At 42.9% G+C, this 21,726-nt stretch overlaps 1 protein-coding gene across 6 annotated transcripts in view; it reads right to left on the bottom strand.

Annotated features, from left to right (window-relative positions):
* The window catches only part of RGS6 (regulator of G protein signaling 6), a 413,592-nt gene extending 393,021 nt beyond the window's left edge, over window positions 1-20,571 (bottom strand). For all 6 annotated transcript variants that reach the window (XR_009556626.1, XR_009556627.1, XM_060262314.1 and 3 more), the window contains exons 1-2: window positions 20,108-20,571; window positions 6,815-6,914 (exon numbers count right to left, since the gene is read on the bottom strand). Coding sequence is in view for 4 of the 6 variants with exons in the window: in XM_060262314.1 (XP_060118297.1) it covers window positions 6,815-6,889 (75 nt within the window). In the remaining 2 variants the exon portion in view is untranslated. The remainder of the gene's footprint in view (window positions 1-6,814; window positions 6,915-20,107) is intronic.
* Window positions 20,572-21,726: the final 1,155 nt, after the last annotated feature.

Here is a 21,726-nt window from a genome sequence, read left to right on the forward strand (position 1 = left end):
ATGTCTCGTAGGGCTGTGACGGCTTGAGTCTCCTGGAAAGGGTCTTCATACTGGAGCAGTAGGGCTTGTAGGAACTCAGCCACACTGTCCAGTTCGGGGCCCTGGGTTTCGTACAGACTCACGTACCAGCGCCTGGCAGCCCCTTTCAGCTTGGACCCGAGGTAGTCCACTCTGCTCGGGTCGTTGGGGAAAGTGTTCCCCCAGTAGTGCATGTAGCTATTTGCTTGTATGGTGAAGTATTCCACCTCCTCGGGATCGCCGTCGAAGGTGGCGTCCAGCTCCCGACTTAAGTCTCACGGCCCCGGGAGCCCTGGTCCTGGCGCCGGAATTCCGAGTGATACTGGGACCGCTGGTGCCACCGGGGGAGCTGGTGCTGCTGGCGGGCCCACCGGTGCTGGTGGGCCCGCCAGTGCCGGCGGGCCGGCTGGGTCTGGTGGGGCAGTCGGTGCAGGCGCTGGCTGCGGAGGCGCTGGCACGAAGGGAGCCGGTGGGCCTCTCCCGAAATCCCGTAGCAGCACTCGGTCACTCCGCCTCTGCACCTCCCATGCTATGAACGTGGCATTTGCTTGGATCTCGTCCCGTAGCTCCCGTGCCATGGTCGCCATTTCTCCCCTTACTTTCTTTAGGATATCCGTTTCCTTGGGGGGGCTCCCGTTCTCCTCCTCCGATTCCGATCCGCCCCCGCGGTCATCGTCTGACCTCGGTTCCTCCCGTTCATCATGCTCTCGAATCAGGCAGCCGTCCCCCCTCTCGCCAGGGTTACCGCTCTTTCCCCCCTGGTTTGGCCTCGTCAGGAGGGTTTCGTGGAGTGCCGGGGCCTCGTCCATCATGGTGGTGGAGGTTCGCAGCTCCCACTTCCGCGGGGTGATGAACAGCTCCTGGATGTGCAGTGGGGATCCACAACCCTCTACTTTCCGTGCCCCGACGATGTGCCAGGGGGGAGTTTTTACTCCGGTTAGTCCAAAGGGTTCAGTGGGTTCTCTGTTATCCGGAACTTTTTCAGCCATCCGGCTTAAAAGTGGCCGGTTCAGATAAACTCCAAATATGGATCAGTTCCAAAATGTCAAGCAATTAGATCTCAAAGAAATCAGTCCTTGATTTGAAACAAAATATGATTTATTGATAATCCAAGATGCTTCTATTGAGCTAGGTATTAGAACTGATACATACTAACAGTGAAAGGCATACTTAAAGGTGGCACATCAAAGGTTTTCTAAACAAAGCTACATTCTCTAAACAATGCTTATTCACGTGTGAATCTTCACACGGCAACTCCTTATCTCCCCTGTGGTTTCCTTCCCTGGGATCAGGCCTGAGAACCTGTCCCTGGAGACGCTTATCTTCAAAGAGTAAATTCCTGCATTTGTTAGTGAAAGTGAGAGAGGCAGAAGAGGCGCGAACTACCCTCTAGATATTTCCTGCTTTGATGTGCCCGGCTTGGTTCCTGGTTAGTAACATTTATGGAGCTTTACAGATACATTCAGTTAGCATCATACTATTAGCATTATATAATTGAAAGAAAGATTCACATTGCTTGACAATAAGTGGTTGGTTTCAGGAGTTAGTCAGTCACAGCAATGTTTAGAAACTTAGCAGAATGCTGAAGTAAGAGAAAACTAGTTCATCCTCAGAGGTATTTCCTGACTCAAGGTTCCAGAAACTGAATAAATATTTGTCAATTAAAGCACTGCCCCCCTCAACATTGTTCCGATAGTAATCGCAGACTGACAGGGTTAGTATGTCCAAGGGGACAAAAATAGAGACACTTGCTATTTCAGTTGTCATGATGATGGTTCACATAGTCACCAAGCAGGTGCCACTGTTGCGTACTTGATCAAGTTAGGAACTTGGGAGGGAGGGATGAGTAGCAGAAGAGGGTAGGCATGATGGCCAAGAGTACATTTGCTTGGGCTTTAGATAGTAGGTTACAGGACACCTGTTGTTCCAGTCTGAACTAGGACTGATGGAACACCTACCAGTTCAGTTTGCATCCTGTTCATCTACTGAAAACAAAGATCTGATTTTTTGACAATCAGTTTGTTTGTCAATCTGTTTGTCAGTGTTCAGCATGTTTCACTGTATCCCTTACTATGTAGAAACTGACTTTTCACATATGCATGTTTTCACAGAGTCCCACTAAATTCTACTACCTCCCATCTTTGCTGTGTAAGTGTTGCGCGGAGCAGCAAGTTTTAAATAGATAATTAAAACCACTGATTAAATCACTCACAAATCATATACATCAGTCATGTTTAAATAAAATTCTACCCTTCGGTGTTCATCTATGTGGTCCCTAGTGAAGTCAATGGCCACAAATCAATTTGAATTAGCAGTGTATTTGCACACCGACAGTTTGGGGGAAAACCTGTGCAAACTGGTCCTGTGGGTGTTCATGGCTGTTCGGCAGAAACTGAACAGACCAAGTTCGGGTTCACATCTGATCGCCAACTTCAAATATGGTAAGTTTAATAGCTGAATGTGTTCTCAGAGATATTTGTAGCATTCCTTTACCTCTCCTCCAGTTTCTAAATCACCCAGTAGTTAAGTGCAAGTGATGTAACTTCTGCTACCAGTAACTTGAAGCTAATATGAAAATCAAGCCTATGCCCCATATGTCTGTTTTTCCAGGCACAGAACACATGGACTGAATTTATACTGTGCATGTACATAAACAACATTCGTACCTTACAATGCTAGTCTAGTGAAACTCAGCAGTTTCTCCAGGATAAAGCAAAACAAGAATGGTTGATTATTGATTCCAATTCACGTGAGAATTCCATTTTCAGCAAAGCTGAAAAGAATTTCCTACATCATTTAAAGTATATGATTTATTGCTATTGGGTTTTTCTTAAAAAAACAAAATTAAATCCCATGTTTCATAGATAGACAAAATCAGTGCTCTCACAGTCAGAGATAACATAAATGTTTACATCCCAAAGTATTTCAAATAGAGTGAATTAATATATTTGATATATTTACCAATCTAAATATCAGCAGCATTCCAGTACATTTTTAAAATGAGCCTTGCATTATAAGGTGGCAAAATCCTTACACTGCAGCATGTATCCAGCTATGCAGATCTAAAGATTTACAAGCAGAAGGGGCAGCTACTTCCACTTGTGGACCCTCACTTAGGTCCCTTTGTTGTTCCTTAGTGTCTGATGACCCAAGGAACAAAATTTCAGAGGATTCAGTAGGCAGTACTGGTTAAGGGAAGCAGAAAGTATCACTCTATAGATGAGTGGAGGTGAAATCATTCAAACCCAGAATGTACTGTTGAAACCTAACACTGGTTATTCTACTATTTTCTTTTACTTACTTTTGTCTGCAGAATTGATTTCAGTAAGTTACATAAAACATTTCCATAAAAACCATATTCACAAATAGTGAGTTCTTTGCAGAGTTGTTTGTGCTAAACTATGTTTCTTGTGTATTTTTGTAAATGTATGGCCAAATCCTTTTAACAGCCAAATCCTTTTAACAGTCCAGTGGCACCTTTAATTCTGTGTATAAGCTTTCATGTGCATGCACACTTCTTCAGATACACTGAAACAAGACTTCCTCAACCATTACACATGGTGGGGATTAGTTGCCAGGAAGGGCTAATTAAGAGCTAAAATGAATAAGCAACTGAGGAAAGGCTAAAATGCAAGCTTCTTTTCTTTATCTTCTGTACCCTTAGAAGCTCATTGATTCACAAACCTCCAGCAGCTAAAGACACTTATTTCTTCTTCTTTTTTAAGGGCTAAAAGGACTGAGACAAATTTTATGATTGCTAGTGTGATCTTAAGATCTTTATCACTGAGCAAAAGAGCCAGGGTTTCTGGAGTATGGGGGGTGGGGGGCGGGAGACAGTTGGTTGAATGAAGTTTTAATATAGTAATCCCACATAATCTCAAAAAAATTGCATTCTAGCAGAGAATGAAAGGATGTATCAATACTACCAAGGCCACAAGGGCAAATTCTATCAGTGTAGGATCTATTCAAAACCACTGTAGGTATAATGTTCAGTCTTGCAAACAAAAAAGCTCTGCAATAATGTGGAATGGTAAAATAGAACATATAGGGGGTAAAAATTTCAGATAAGAAAAAAATAGGGGTGAGCATACTCTGTGCACTCTCAGGTTCAAACTACCATGGTCAATTTTGATGAATTGCTTTTTGATCAAAGAAAATGCTTTGGTTTTGCCCATCTCAAAAATATCATCAATCAGCATTCCAACTTTCATCAATTCCTCATCCAGGGCTTTCATCCAGGTTGATCTGTGAGTATCCCAATTTAAAGTGGCTAACAAACCATCTTCAGCAAAGAGTTGTTTTAACTTTAGTTTGAATGCAAAAAGCCATGCTCTTGCTTCCAAGGTCATCTGTAATACAATGTTTGACACACATCAGGAAATATTTAATATTTTCCTTAAGAATTGGGCTAATGGTTGGTGGGACAGGCCAGGATCTCAGCAGCTGCTGCCCAAGTCTGCAGGCTCAGTGGGCAGCCCTGAGGCTTGAAGAGGACAGGATCCTTCAGAAGCCTCATCTAGGGTTCCCAGAAACAGAAAGGAGAGGGAGGGGATGCAGGGGTGCAGAAGGAAGCCCCAGAAGGGAAGGGAGGTGGTGCAGAATGAAGCCCCAGGAGGAAAGGGAGGCAGAGGGGACTGAAGCCTTAGAAGGGCTCCAGAGATATTATCAGAGATGGCTTTAATCCAAATAGCTGAACCATAAAGAATGGTGGGAACCACTTTCAAATTAAAGGCTTGTACCACTCCAGGAATATACATCCCCCTTTATTGTGGAAAAACCTTATTTATGACACTTGCACAAGGTTTTGCTTTATTAAGTGATGTTCTAAATTGGGGGTCCAATTTGCTCTAGAGCCAGTAGCAGCAAATCAGAGCATGCGTGGATCCATGTTGTAAAGAGTAGAGCTGTGGCTCCGTGTAACGTCAGGAGAAAGAGGCTGAGGAAGAACTATTGAAACCATGAGGAGTCTTTTTAAAAGCGGCTCCTTATTCTCTCTGTACCATCACGAGTTGAATCAGGGCTTGTTTTTTTGTTTTTTTTTTTTTTAAGCAGGAACGCACAGGAACGCAGTTCCGGCTGGTTTATTGTCAGAGAGTGTGACTTGATATGCAAATTATTTCCTGCTGGGATTTTTCTACAAAAAAGCCCCTTGTGAAACAGTGGTGATGTCAACGGGTGTGGTCTAATATGCAAATGAGTTCCTGCTGGGCTTTTTCTGCAAAAAAAGCCCTGAGTGGAACACTAAGAATTTAAAGACTTCACCCACATCGTCATTAAGTCCTATTTGTGACTGTTGAGAGACTTTGTGGGAAAAATTTCAAGAAGGTTCAGTGTTCCTTAGTTTTGTTTTTGTTTTACTTCACTAAAAATGCATATTTACACGCTTTGCGTGAAAGTTTTATTGCTTCTGGTGGTTATCTTATATTGCTTATCTTCACACCGGCTCCAGTTGTATTTACTAGAAGCAAAGAGCCTGGCTGTGTATGATGGATTGTTTGATGTTTTGGATGGTTGCTGGAGGCATGTAGGGATGTTTGTTGAGCAGTAGGTTTCCAGTATAAAATGGTGTCTACGCATCCATTAAGTACACTTATAGTAGTGCCCAGGAAATGTATTTATTGCATAGATTGATTCATTGTTAGACTGATGGTCATTGTCAGGCTGATGGAAAGTCGTTGAATGCTTAGTGGAATATGTTCAGGGCTTCTTTAACAATAAAGATGTCTAAACAATAAAGATGTCACCAATGTATTTCAGTTATAAGAGAGGTGTTAGTGGGTAACAGTTTAGGAGCGTTGCTCCAAATCAATTGTAAAAATGTTACCTTACTGTGGGGCCATGTGAGTGCCCATGGCTGTACCACTGATCTGAAGGAAGAAGTTGTAACCAAATTTGAAGTGGTTATGGGTGAGAACAAAATAGCATTGTTTGGTGGGAAAGTTAGTTGTGATTTAGGCAGAAATCATGTTCCTTATGGCTTGTAATCCATCTTTGTGTGGGACATTGGTACACAGAAATTCCACATCCATGGTGGTTAAAGCAGTGTTCTCGGAAAAGCTGTTCAAAGACTGTATTTTCCTCAGAAAGTCTGTGATGTCACATACATAACTAGGAGTATTGATGGCATCGGGTCTTAGAACAAAGGCCATATATCCAGATACCCACAAGGTGATTGTGCCTATGCCTGAGACCTGGATTGCCAGGTTTGTGTATTTTGGGTAAAAGATAAAAGGTACCAGGTTAGGGTTTTTGTAGTGTGTCTGAAAGGATCTGTTCCAGAATGCACAGAGGTAATTCCTTCATAATCTTGTTTAGTTCTTTTTTGTATTCCTATGTGAGATCTGAGTCCATTCGTTTGTAAAAAGCAGTATTTCTTGGTCTTAAAGGTGCCACCGGACTCAAACTTTGTTCTGTTGCTACAGACCAACATGGCTACCTACCTGAATTACTTGATTTAAGTCATAGTATAGTGATTAAAGCCAATCCAACCCCAATGAAGTTAATAACATACTTTGGTTATGGATATGATTTCTCGGTGATTCATTAACCAAACCAGAATATTTAGTATATAACTCTTATTAAAATGAGTCTGATCCAACCTATTTTAGCAATTGTCAATGATCTCTTAAGTTTCCTTTGGAACTGTAAATGCAGTAATTTCAAACACAAAGAAAAACAATGAAAAATTGCCAGTTTTTGAATATAAAATAACAAAACCCCATTTGAAAAACAAAATTGTTTTGAAAGATTCTTGCTCATCTAGTTCGTAAGTTATAAATACACCCAAATGTCTTACCTTTCGGTAAACAATCATGTTTGGGGAGCTCTCTTCTTGATCAGCAGTTTCCATGTCACTGGATCCCTGGGCCATGACCAACAGCTATCTTCTCACCCAACTGCAAAAGCAGAAAAAGAGACATATGACCGGGATAAATAGCAAATTAGGAACTCAAGACAGATCCTGATTCGTGCTCAGACAGAGAGTTGTCATCTCTTAGTAAGGACTCCAGTTCAACTAGGGCAGAGGATACCTGGTCCTTGGACATCTCTTACCACTGGCTCAGGTTCCTCCTGTGTCACTGGATCCCAAGCAGTCCCCTCCCCCAGAGAACAGGAATAACAATTGTGGTGAACTTGAACTGAAATCAGAAAGGTGCCTGTCAGCATAAAAACATCCTATCTCAAGCTCTGTTTCTGAAAATGAAGTTCCAGCTTATGTGTTATTTGCTGATGCATCAGAAAAAGTAGTGCAACAATATCTGCTATAAAAACCCATAGGTGCTACCTAGCATCCATGACACCTATGGTCCTTGGTATATGTGGTCAGTTCCTCTGCTATTTAAGCAACCTAATACCAGGAGCTCACTGCAATCCTGGACACCTTTCTCTGCTGGACAACTTCCTTGTCTTGTTCAAAATTCACTGGGCCCTGTGCTGTGACAAGATGGAACAATGAGTTGGCACCAAAGGATCATAAGAAGTAGTAAAAGGTAAAAAGGATTCCTTTAAGTGGTGGAAGGCTAGTCCAAATGAGGTAAATAAAAGGCAGCACAGGCTGTGGCAAATAAAATGCAAGTCAGTGATCAGACAGGCAAAAAGGGACTATGATAAACATATTGCAAAAAAGAAAACCCATCAAGACCAACAGTAAACATTTATTCAAATACATTAGTGGTAGAAAACCAGCCAGGGAGGCAGTGAGGTCCTTCAATAACCAATGGTTAAAAGTATTGTTAAAGGACTAGGAATAAGGCCTGTTGTGAAGAAAAAAACAATGAGCTCTAGAAAGAGGCTCTGGGAAAGTGCTTTAGAAAGAGGCTCTGGTAGAGTGCCACCCCCACCTTTGCAGTCTTCTCATCCACCCAAGTGAACGCATTCACTCCCTCCCACCCTTGCTGTCTTCCCACCCTCCAACTACCTCTTCTTCTCAACTACCCCCACACCTTTGGCACTCCACTACTCACCCCCACCCCGCAGCCAAAACAGATGCCAGCTTCCTCCCCCACATGTGTATGTGTGTGCACTCATGTCTGTGGTGGCTCAAAGTCCTGAAACAGGCCCAGAATGGAGATAAGGAAGAATAATTATGGGGGTGTGGGAGGCACAGACACTAAATCTCAGCATTCCTTTTGTTTGTGGTGCATTATTGCCACCAATGAGTTCTCCCTCAAAGGCCAAAATAAGCTTGGAAAGGGCCTCCTCCCCCTGCTTTTTACTGACAGAACCAAGTTTAGCTACCTAGCAACAGCCACAGCTTAGCAGCTTCCCCAGTAGCCCAATCCTCATCTGTTCTGTGGCGAGGCTGAGGGGAGCAGAAACAGAGGGAGTGACAGGAAAGGGATGGCCACTGTGGCCTCTAAGGAAATTAAAAACTGACAAATCACCAGGCCCAGATGGCATACAACTGAGAGTTCTGAAAGGACTAGGAATAAGGCCTGATGTGAAGAAAAAAACAATGAGCTCTAGAAAGAGGCTCAAATGTGGATCTCCAGATAAAAATATGTCATCAATCAATGCCTCCACTGCTGAAGACTGGTAGGTAACTAATATAACCCCCATCTTTAAAAAAGGTTCCAGAGGAAATGGGGGAAAGCAGAGGTCGGTCAGTCTAACGTTGATACCGGGTAAGTTGTTGGTTAAAAAAAGAAGGTAGTCCCTTGTGAAAGCACCAATCGTTTCCGACTCTGAGGTGACATTGCTTTCACAACGTTTTCACGGCAGACTTTCTACAGGGTGGTTTGCCATTGCCTTCCCAGTCATCTACACTCCCCCCCCCCCAGCAAGCTGGGTACCCATTTTACCAACCTCGGAAGGATGGAAGGCTGAGTCAACCTTAAGCCGGCTACCTGAACCCAGCTTCTGCTGGGATCGAACTCAGGTTGCAAGCAGAGCTTCGGACTGCAGTACTGCAACTTTAAGGTAGAATTAGCAGGCACACTGATGAACAAAAACTACGGAGACAGAATCAGCATGGAGTCTGTAAGGGAAGATCTTGTCTCACTAACAAACATGTGCACAAAAGTGACCGAGTAGGTGTTGTTTACCTAGACTTCCAGAAAGCTTTTGATAAGTTCCTCATCAAAGGCTCCTAAGTAAACGCAGTAGTCATGGAATAAGGGGCTAGTGGATTAAAAACTGGTTAATTAAGAGGAAACAATGAGTTTTTCACAGTGGAGATTGGTAAGCAGTGGGGTATCACAGGGCTCAGTACTGTGTCCGGTGCTTTTTAACTGATTCATTAATGATCTGGAGTTGGGAGTAAGCAGTGAAGTGGCTAAGTTTGCAGATGACACTAAATTGTTCAGAGTGAAGAGAGGACTGTGAGATATTCAAGAGGGATCTGTTAAGGCTGTGCGATTGGGTGTCAACATGGTAAATGAGGTTCAATGTGGACAAGTGCAAAGTAATGCACACTGGAACCAAAAATCCTAACTATAAATACACACTGATGGGGTCTGAACTGGTGGAGACTGACCAGGAGAGAGATCTTGGAGTTGTGGTAGATAACTCATGGAAAATGTCAACCCAGCACACGATGGCAATAAAAAAGGCAAATGCTATGTTGGGGATTATTAGGAAGGGAACCGAAAACAAATCAACCAGTATCATAATGCCCCTGTATAAATCAATGGTGCAGTTTCACTTGGAATACTGTGTATTGTTCTGTTCACTATACCTCAAAAAAGATATAGCAATGAAAACAGTGCAGAAAAGGGCAAGTAAAATTATTGAGATGGAACACTTTCCTTATGGTTAAAGAGGTTAGCATGGAGAAATAACAACTGAGGGATGATATGAAGGTTTACAAAATTATGCATGAGACAGTTGTGTTCTCACAACACAAGAGCTCTTGGACACTCAATGAAATGAGTAGGTTTAGAGCAGAAAAAAGAAGTACTTCTTTACCCAAAGAGCAATTAACACACTGAAGTCACTGCCACAGGAAATGGTGGTGGCTACAACCATAGACAGCTTCAATAATAAGGATTTGAAAAACATATGGAGTTAGGCTTCCCAATCCCCAGGTACCAGCGAGGGATCCCCTGATTTTACAGGCTTCCCCCCCGCCCCCAGCCAGCTGGTCAGTGGGGGGAAGCCCCGCCCCCAGTCACCATGTACCTCTAGAGCTCCGGCAGGTTTAGAAACCTGTAAACAGGTCCATTTTTAAAATGTGTGCCTTTAAAGTTGAGCAGGAAACAGGAAGTGCTTCATGGGGAAGGGTCAGCAGCAGTTTCGTCAGAGCACAGACCCTCCATTTGTTTTGCTTTTGTTTTCAGAGCAAGTAAAGTTGTGGAGGAACCAAACCCAGTAAGTGTGTGTGTGTGTGAGAGAGAGAGAGAGAGAGAAAGGGAAGGAGCAGGGGATTCCCCAGTTTGGAAGCCCTCCCCCTGCTTTAGAAAGTGAGGGGGCGAGGGAAATGTCTACTGGGCACTCAATTATTCCCTATGGAAAATGATTCCCATAGGGAATAATGGGGAATTGATCCGTGGGTATCTGGAGCTCGGGGGGGGGGGTGTTCTTTGAGGTAGAGGCACCAAATTTGCAGCATAGCATCTGATGCCTTTCCTCAAAACACCCTCCATGTTTCAAAAGGATTGGACCAGAGGGCCAATTCTATGAGCCCCCAAAGAAGGTGCCTCTATCCTTCATTATTTCTAATGGAGGGAAGGCATTGAAAAGATGTGCAGTCCCTTTCAATGTGATGGCCAGAACTCTCTTTGTTCAATTGTACTTGTTCCAACCTTGCTCATGACTCCACCCCCAATGTCTCCTGGCTCCACCCCCAAAGTCCCCAGATTTTCTTGAATTGGACTTGGCAACTCTATATGGAACAGAGGTCCATCACTGGCTATTAGCCACAAGCTAAGGCAATGGCAAACCACCCCTTAAAAAGTCTGCTGTGAAAATGTTGTGATGCGACATCATCCCAGAGTCAAAAACGACTGTTGCCTGCACAGGGGACTACCTTTACCTTTTTATAGACAGTATAGATGCAGCACTATGTCTGGAGCAGTGATTCTCTGTATTCTTGGTGCTTGGGGGGTAACAGTGGAAGGACTTCTGGAGGATGGCCCCTTTGGTGGATATGATGGTTTCTGGGTTTTGGCCACAGAGTGATACAGAATGTTGAACTGGATGGGCCATTGGCCCGGTCCAACATGGCTTCTCTTATGTTCTTATGAATGAGCCCTGATGATGGAACATCTTTGCCAGACAGATGAATGATGCAATTTATTTGGATGCCATCAAGACTTTTATTTTCCAAGATTTTCTATTCCTACAACAATTTCAATTTTATAACATACTGTATGTCTGTTTTTCTTTAATTGCTTTAGTACTTTCAACCTTGATTTTATTGTATTGATTTTTTCCACAGCAAAGCAGCTTATACATTTTCTAAATAAACCCCTAACTTATAATATTTATTACATACTAAAATATATTTTACAAAATGTCCTTTGTATCACATTACCACTTGCAGGCTCCAGGGTGTTAAAAAGCGAGAACAATTCTGTGAGTGAAATGCCAGTGATGTGCATTGAGGGAAGCCTCTCAAAATGTGCATCTCAAACCACTGATGAGCAAAACCAATGAGGATATTTTACTTGAGGAATCCTTTATCTAAGAAAACAAAAATCTAGGTGTCCAAGACCTGACAGTTAAAGAAACTGGGCCTGGAAACCAACCCATGGGAAACTGCAGAAGTAGCTTCCTCCTATATAGAGCCCACAAAACCAAAAATAATTTTTTCATCCATAGCCATCCAGCCTTTCACCACTTTGTCTTCATGGATAAACAAGCATTCCAACACCTCATCACTACATTCATGCTCAGCCAGAAACGCTGTTCCTATGCAGCAGTATGACAGCTTCTCTTGGGACTTTACAGACAAGGAAAACAGAAAAAAGTGACTAGCCAATATTCATTTGATTGTAGATATTACTTCTATTGAAAGATTCAGGAGGTTCTTCTTTTCCAGACATTCAAAACATAACAGGCCAATTCAATGCCATCATGATTCCACAGCTAATTAAAACTGAGGAAAGAGGAGAAAGAGAACATTCTCCATTACTGTTGCTAATAGGCAAGACATTCGAGAAAGCATCAGACCATGCAAAAATAAAGTCAATATTGGCAGTATCTAAAGAGTTTCGATGTCATTTAGCAAGAAGATTCAAGGAATGAGATTATTTTGTACCTCTGGTTACAGTGCCTTTAATAAGCTCTTGTACTTCAAACAGGTAATATAAAGTTCTTTTTAAGGCAATGTTAATACTCAAACCAGTACAGAACATATCACAGTTAACCTCATTGATTTCAGAGATTTAATAACTGGAGCTCTAAAAATCGAGAAGTCAACATGGCGTACAAGAGAAAGTTTTAAGGTAGAGACCACCTGCACATCTGAGCACCCTGATTCAGCTCTAGCATTCTATAGCAACAAGCGTCATCCCAATTTGGAGGGGCTAGGTAAGTGAGGGGTCCCATGGCGCAGAGTGGTAAAGCTGCAGTACTGCAGTCCGGATCAAGGTTGACTCAGCCTTCCATCCTTCCGAGGTCAGTAAAATAAGTACCCAGCTTGCTGGGGAGAAAATGTCACTGCACAATTCTGGTCACCGCACCTCAAAAAGGATATTATAGCATTGGAAAAAGTGCAGGAAAGGGCAATGAGAATGATTAAAGGCTTGGAACACTTTCCCTATGAAGAAAAGTTACAACGCTTGGGGCTCTTTAGCTTGGAGAAACGTCGACTGCGGGGTGACATGATAGAGGTTTACAAGATTATGCATGGGATGGAGAAAGTGGAGAAAGAAGTACTTTTCTCCCTTTCTTACAATACAAGAACTCATGGGCATTCAATGAAATTGCTGAGCAGTCAGGTTAAAATGGATAAAAGGAAGTACTTCTTCACCCAAAGGGTGATTAACATGTGGAATTCACTGCCACAGGAGGTGGTGGCGGTTACAAGCATAGCCAGCTCCAAGAGGGGATTAGATAAAAATATGGAGCAGAGGTGTGTGATACAGAGTGTTGGACTGGATGGGCCATTGGCCTGATCCAACATGGCTTCTCTTATGCTCTTATGAAGATGACTGGGGAAGTCAATGGCAAACCACCCCATAAAAAGTCTGCCATGAAAACATTGTGATACGACCTCTGCTTGCACAGGGGACTACCTTTACCTTTAAGTAACAGTAGGAAGAGTTTTCCTAAAATGAGGTGCTATCACAAAAAGGCCCTGTTTCAGCTAGCCAAACATTTCTTTTCTAAGGTCTGTGCTGTGCAGGTTCATTACTATCTTTAAAATCTTGATTGGTTAGAATTCTTTACCAGTCACAGAGCAGGTCTGTCACACAATGCATTATATTCTACTCAACATGCCTTCCTAATACTTAGCCCCTCTAAATTGGGATGACACATATATAACTCTCTCTTTTTGCCACTCAGGTCTGTGTTATGTTATTTATTTAAGCTAGCAGTAGTCTTCTGGGTGTAGAAACTACTTATGTAACTCAAAACCTGAACAGAATTCTTATTAAGTTTAATGGGAGTCCACAGGATTTCTTTCACCTGGTTGTGTTTCCACATCTGGTCCATTAAAAAGCCAGGTCTCTACATGTTTACATCAGTGCAGCTTGGCTCCACTCTATGCATTCATGAAATGTTGATGCTCCTTCCATTGAACTAAGGGGTGAAGCTTTTGTATACAAAATTATCTGCTTTCAGAAAGGATCATTGGATTGACATGATGCAGCAGGACAGAGTATTTCTAAAAAGAGCTTTTAAAAACTAAAGCTCTAGGCACCACTGTGACACTATTGCTTTACCAATAATCAATTCTGTGTGAAACCTTTGGCTTATCTTGCATCTTATTTCTTAATCCTCCATTTATGACATCACATTCTGTTGCCAGGGTGATATTTACGCAGATCACTATGACTTTAGGTAGAAAGACAAATAGCTAGTTGTTATGCATTTTTTAAAAAGGCAACAACCTGCATACACATATTGTAAATCTGTACCATCCAGGCAAAATTGTTTTCCAAAAGGAAGGCTGATCATCCATTACAATTTAATGTTATGTAATTGTACTAATCCTTAGAGAAAAACTTAAGTATTTCATTTGAAAGGCACACACCTATATTCAAAACCTCACTTTAATTTTTCATTAGGCATGACAACTTGTCACTAGAAAACAGGGCTTGAGCACCAGCTAATGTGGTGATTCAGACATTTTTGCAGGAATTTATTTTCAAAAATGTCATGGCATTGTGAATATTAGCTGTCTTAAGGCCCACCCACATGATCAGTTTATAGCCCAACAAATGTACCATTGCTTATTTGTTGTGTGAGATCATCAAGATATCTTCCCTCCTGGGAACACTACTGATTCCAAGAGGATGCATTTTGCCAGCACTCAAACTACAGTTTGTGTTCGTTGGTAGTTTTAAAAAGGTCCTTTTCTCACCTAACAAGGCCACTGCCATTTGAAAGAGAACACAAGACAAAAACTGAACCCATAACGAAAAATAGGTTCAAAATGATTATTTTTATAATGAATTTAATCCAAATCAAAAACCTCTTAATTACCTTGAACCTGAACTGAACCGTAAAACCAATAACCATATTTAAAAAACATTCAAAAAGGAAAGACACAGGCAAAATAATATTTTCCAGGAAACCATAGGAAAAGAGGGAAGAGACAGTAACAAGTGCTTGGAAACCTTACTGGGATACCAGGGAAATAAAGAGAGAAAGACCATTTAAATGGTATAGTTCTGGGGTGGGGTTTCAGAAACAGTGATGAAAGTATGAGGCAATGGCAGGAAACCTTACTGCCTCCCAAAATTGCTGCCTGAGGCCATCGCCTCATTTTGCCTGATTACAGAGCCAGAAAGTAGATCTCTGAGTACTAATTCAAAGTTAACAGTACTTCAGAGCCTCCATTTACATATCATATTACTGGAGGAAGTTATCTATCGAAGGCCTCTTTTAAAACGCAGCAGACCATCACTGCATATTGTGGTTCTATATTAATTGTACTAGATGAAGTACTTCCTGTAATTAATCTTTACCCTACTTGTCTCCAACTTCAGGAGTACTTGAGGTCTAACACTAAGAGAGAGACAAAAAAACCCATCATTCACAATGTTATAAACTTAACATTTGCCAACTCAATCTTATCTCAACTAAAAACCCTCATTTCCCTGTCTTTTCCCTTAAGCCCGCTGTCACTTCAGTTCCATTTCTGTACCTTCATCAGTTCAATTTGTTTTAAGTGTACAAGTGAACCATCTGTGGCCATGCCAGAGATATGTCATAAAGTGGCACTGTGCTTGTTGTTTTTTGCTCACAGAATAAGCAAAAACTACCCTGAAATGAGCTAAAACTGTTTTCTGTTTTAGCTACATAATATGTAGAAAGATAAACTCTGTTGTTTAAGTGGGGCAGCTATGATTGACAAATTTCTGGAGAATATAGTATCAGTGAGCCAAATGGCATATTAAAAATACAATCCCTTAAAAGTTCACTGTTTGTACATTACAATCATAAGAGTTTCTCTTAATCTTATTCTGATCAGCCTCCATGAAACTTGGCAGAGGACAAAAGAACAATGCCCTACCCCCAACAAGCCTTCAGTCTAAAACCTGACAAGGAAAACAGCAAAGGGAGGTTGGAATAAACAGGGCAAATACACAAGTTCCTCCCAGAAACAGGGTCCTGGATCATACATTCAAGAGAACAAGATCTCATGAGGGGGCATTACCTTAAGGAGCAGACTAGGCTGTGCCACTTCAGGCAGCAGATAAGCATTCCCATTTTAGAATGTTCCGTGGCGCAGAGTGGTAAAGCAGCAATACTGCAGTACTGTGGTCTGAACTCTCTGCTCACGACCTGAGTTTGATTCTGGCGGAAGCTGGATTCAAGTAGCCGGCCCAAGGTTGACTCAACCTTCCATCCTTCCGATGTCAGTAAAATGGGTACCCAGCTTGCTGGGGGGAAAGTATAGATGACTGGGAAGGTAATGGCAAACCACCTTGTAGAAAGTCTGCTGTGAAAACGTTGTGAAAGCAATGTCACCTCAGAGTCGGAAACAATTGGTGCTTGCACAAGGGAATACCTTCTTTTTTTAACCACCAACTTACCCGGTATCAACGTTAGACTGACCGACCTCTGCTTTCCCCCATTTCCTCTGGAACCATTTTTAAAGATGGGGGTTACATTAGTTACCTTCCAGTCTTCAGCAGTGGAGGCAGATTTTAATTATAGATGACATATTTTTATCTGGAGATCCACAAGTTCACATTTGAGTCCTTTCAGAACTCTCAGATGTATGCCATCTGGGCCTGGCTATTTGTCAGTTTTTAATTTCCTTAGAGGCCACAGTGGCCATCCCTTTCCTGTCACTCCCTCTCTGCTCACAACCTGAGTTCAATTCTGGCGGAAGTTGGATTCAGGTAGCTGGCCCAAGGTTGACTCAGCCTTCCATCCTTCTGAGGTTGGTAAAATGAGTACCCAGCTTGCTGGGGGGAAAGTGTAAGACTGGGGAAGGCAATGGCAAACCACCCCGTAAAAAGTCTGCCGTGAAAACGTTGTGAAAACAACGTCACCCCAGAGTCAGAAACGACTGGTGCTTGCACAGGGGACCTTTCCTTTCCTTGCATAAAAAAGCTCCATGCAAGTAGAGAACTCAAACAACAGGGAGACAGATTCTACCCCCACCTCCCTTTTCCTTGCCTACTGTGGTACTTTTCTATTTGCAAGGAATTTTTAACAGAGAAGAGTATTCTAAAAGATTCTACATGGTCTTTCACCTGTGGTCTTAAGTGGACCAGCAGCCTCCCATGTGTCTTCTCTGCCACCTCATTTCCTTGCATGTGTGAACCTGGCCTTTATTTCAATAAGGAAAGGAGTATGTCTCAAAGGTTTAACAGAGAAGTTGGATTCTGAGGAATGTGAAGGAAATGAGACATGTGGCAGGACACTGATATTTTGGGAGGCAGCTCCGGGGGTGGGGGGTGTATGAAATCCAGAGCCATTTAAGGAGCAAGATAGTTTTGGTAACTGAGACAAGAGGTGCCAGAAGTACACATGTAAGAATTTATTGGGATACGAGACTGGAGAAATAAGGGGGAGAACACATCCGATGAGGACCTTGAAGGTAAGTATTAAGGTATGGCAGTGAACAAAAGTCAGTGTGTGAAAGAAGAACTGCGGGGGGGCGGGGGGGGAAGGAGTTGGTTTTATTCCCCACCTTTCACTACCCAAAGGAGTCCTGGAGCTGCTTACAATCACCTTCCCTTCCTCTCCCCGCAACAGATACCCTGTGAGGTAGGTGGGGCTAAGAGAACTCTGAAAGAACTGTGAGTATCCCAAGATGTCTCTCACAGGCTATTCCAGCTCTTTTCATTTCCATGGCCATTTTGGATCAAAACTTTAATTGCATGGGATGACTAAATCAAATCTACAAGGGATTTCTCCAGACTTTCAGATGCTGTGTGAGTCAGGTATTTTCTGGTGAACTGGAGTATGGGCTGTAAAAAGGTGCTCATGTATGCTCCACTCAAGAACAGTATTATCTCTCCCCTATCTGTTATATAAGAACTAGATACTCTGCTGATATATTAGAACTGGGAACTAAAGGATCCTCCTGCAAGTTACACACATTATCTAAAAAAAGCCATTATTTATTTCTCCTTTTAAAGATAACTCCTTCCCAAGTAAGTGTTTCTCAGACATAGAAATGTGATTTTTGAGACTGCTGTTTAGATAGGGAGAGTTCTATGACACCTTAATATTGAATTACTCTTTCCACAGGTTTCAACTGAACCTATTTCCGTGTAATAATGATTTACACTGCAGTTTAAAGGCTCCAATTCCTACATTCTTCTGTTTATTTTTCTCTAATGGAATTAGGGCAATGTAGGAAAGATGCTGATGCTGAAACTTTAGATACACTTTCTTGAAAACAGCTTCCACCAAAAGCAGCAAGACGTAGGTTAAGCCTGCACAGCTTATTGTGACCCACCACCAAACACAACTACTATGGACTATTTAACAACCTCTTTACTTTTGAAGTCTTAGCCAAAGAGCAAATACTTATCAAACCCTTGGTGAACTGCCATACAGGATTGTTGAGCTATGTTACCTTGAAGAGTCACAAGACCAAACAGGCTTGTAAATGTGCTGAGGATGTAGAGCTGTCAACAGTAATATCCATCACATTTTTATTTCATCCTTCCTTCGAGGTCAGGATTCCATCCTCCCAATCACAGCTCTGTACCCTAACCACTATACCACAACATTCCTCCCACCCACCCACCCTGGGATTCTCTTTGTTGCCAGAACATCTAGTAGAATCCTGCTCAAAGCAAGCAAACACGCACCTGAAACTTTACTGCCTATTTCCCATTCACAATCCATTTTAGATAATGGGAGCCCAAGATGTTTCTCATGTCAGGGGTCACAGGCTGTTCCAGCTCTTCTCATTCCCATGGCCCTGGTCCATGGGACACTTTTCAAGGATTTTCATGGAGCTAGCAGACACTTGCAGGGGTCCTGCAAGGTAACATAGTCCGCACAACTGGATTCCAGCTATGTGAGAATGGGGATCCGGCAGGAGGGAGAGGCTAACTGGCTTTTCCCAAGGTACACAACAGGACTTATGGAAAGCTGCTGTCTAGATGTGCCTGAAGGCTCTCCCCTCCCTCCACAAGCCCACCATCAGCTTATATACAGCACAGAAGTAAATGTTTTCTCATATCCAAGCATATGAGTTTGTTTTATTTGTAAGCACAGCTAAACACCATGTAACAAATGTTCCCTACCAACTGTTCAATGCACAACCCCATTACGTCAAAATATCTGGATTTATGCATATAATTAAATATTTCCTTTTTGAAGGGGTATGCCTAGTGCAGCTGAAAACTGGCTATCTTCTAAAACTGGCTTTCTTAGGGTCACCTTTACAATGCAAAACCAACCCTGTTTACTTGGAAGAGATACAGTAGGGCATACTGAAACATGGAATATGTTGGAGTGGACATGTTCAGAATTGCAAATCCAGAGCCAACTGGCTTAAACCCACATCCTTTCCCTGTTCCCAGGGTTGTGCCTCAAGCAGCTGACTAGCAGAAATGCAGGGGGCTGGCAGATCCTTAGTCTTAAACAGCTTGAACCCCAAATGAGTTGGAATCACCACAGCTCCCAAGGACTTTGGGTTCGCTGTACCCTGGCTCCATTATGCTGGGAGTTTAAACCAATTCTTTTAATAGGGAAAGCTTGCAATCCTACATTTGCAGGCAAGTGCTCGGGGTTTTTTAGTTCACATATATGCAAGCCCTTTGCCTCCCAACTGTGTTTGTTATTCTTATTATTACAATAATTATTATTTGCTGCATTTGAAGAGCCCATAGTACTGCCGAGAAACTCCAACTCGTCCCCCTCCCAGATTCATTCATTGATAAATGCAACTGTCGCAGCAACAAGCGAGAACCACGACACCTCAGGCAGCAGCATTCCTATTTCCTTCCCCAACTGGTTGCTTGGAAATTACCGTACCTTACGTACCCCTCAACGCTGATTCCCACGCAGGCACCCCGCTTTGTGCAGAAAGCGGAGGTCTCCCTCCTCCCTCCCTCTCCACACACAACCCCCTCCGCCCCGGGAAGAAGCCGGCGAGCGCTCATGCAACCAAACTCTACAATGAAACCCACCATAAGCAAATTGCTCTACTCCGAAGTAGAACGCGGCGTGAGGAGGAAGCGTTTACACGACGCCAGCCATCTAGTTCATTTATTTGTCCTCTTGTTTACTCAGAACAACAGGCAGGCTCCATATCAACGCTGGGAATGGAGGGGGGGGGGGAGCGGGGACCCCGAAGCATGTGTGTTGTTTCTTTTAATCCTCAGTCTACGCTACCTACTCCAAATTACACACCGCGTACGCTTAGACTGAGGTTTGCTTGTAGCACATATCTATAAGGAGGAGGGAATCAGGCAATGGTAGCCCTCCACACACACACACACGGTTGCCCCACAAACCTTGGGAAGGGGAGGGGAAATTGTCCACAGGCAGCTGCAATTACCTTAGCAACCAAGGATCCGCTTCGGTCCCTTTCTGCTTTTAAATTTCTCCTCTGTGGCAGGAAACAGTCTGCTTCATAGTAAAACCGGGAGGGGGGGAGTGGATTCAAGAGACTCGCCGCTTTCCCAAGAGCTTTCTCCGCCTCTCTCCTCTTTCAGGGGTTTCTTGGTCTTTTCAGCGCGCCTACCGGCTGCAAAGGAAGCTGAGAGAAGGTCCGGAGGTGCCGCGCCGTCAGAAAAGATGGACCCAGAAGGACTGCAGCTGGGGAAACAAGATCAACATGCTCTATACTTCTTCCTCTGCTTCCTGCACTGCCGCCCCTGGTTTCCTTCTCTCATGTTTCCAAAGCTTTTGCACACACTCTTCGCTGTTTTAGTGCACTGGAGAAAAGGAAAATTAGCGGTGAGAAGCCACAGCTACATGAGGACGGAGAGCAGCAGAGGGTCCAAGTCCGAGATTTTGTCCCTAGCGAGCCCGCTCGTTGCAGGAATAGCAGCAGCTCCCACTACAGGCCTCAGGAGGAATTGCAACCTTAATCCACTACAGACAATCTCTGAACCGACCCCCATCATCGCTAGGATGCAAGGCCTTCAAACTGGTGGTGTTATTTTTCACCTTTTAGATTCATTTGATTAGGTATTAAGATCAAGAACTGAGATATAATGACGTTGTCTTCGGTGCTTTAATAACACAAGGGCTCTAGCACAGTTTCTCTAGTTCTGGTACAAAATTCTAACATGCCATCTCCCATTTTATTCTCTGTATATAATCTCATGAGATATGAAAGGAGGGGACTCTTTATTTCATCAGTGTCATATAGGATATTTTATTGGCAGTGGGCTTGCAATCTAGTCCAGGCTTCCCACTAGACTCATCACCACCACCAGATGCCAATACACTGTACCTGTCTCTCTAGGGTTACCAATTCCTTATTGGGAAATTCCTGCATATTTGAGGGTGGTGCCTGGCCTGGGGAAGATGGAATTTGGGGAAGGGCAGGAACTCAGTAGGGATGATGTCTTTAGGTCTACCTTCCAAAGAAGCAGCCCATTCTTCCAGGGGAACTGGAGATCTGGAATTACAGCTGGTCTCCAGGTGACAGAGATCAGTTCCCCTGAAGAAAATGGCTGCTCTGGAGGATGGACTGGAGACTATGGCATTATACCTAGGGTTGCCAATCCCCAGATGGGGGCAGGGGATCCCCTGGTTTGGAGGGCATCCCTCCGCTTCAGAGTCATCAGAAAGCAGGGGGAGGGAAGGGAAATGTATGCTGGGAACTCTATTATTCCCTAGGGAGACATTCCCATAGGAAATAATGGAGAATTGATCTAAAAACATAAGAGAAGCCATGTTGGATCAGGCCAAGGGCCCATCCAGTCCAACACTCTGTGTCACAAAGTGGCCGAATATGTATATATATATAAATATGTATATATATATATATATATATATATATATATATATATATATATATATATATATATATATATATATATATATATATATGTATATGTGTGTGTGTATGTATGTGTGTGTGTATATATATATATATATATATATACACACACACACACACACAAACACACTGTGGCTAATAGCCATTGATGGACCTCTGCTCCA

The sequence above is a fragment of the Heteronotia binoei genome, chromosome 21 (assembly GCF_032191835.1).
Source record: "Heteronotia binoei isolate CCM8104 ecotype False Entrance Well chromosome 21, APGP_CSIRO_Hbin_v1, whole genome shotgun sequence".
Lineage (NCBI taxonomy): Eukaryota > Metazoa > Chordata > Lepidosauria > Squamata > Gekkonidae > Heteronotia > Heteronotia binoei.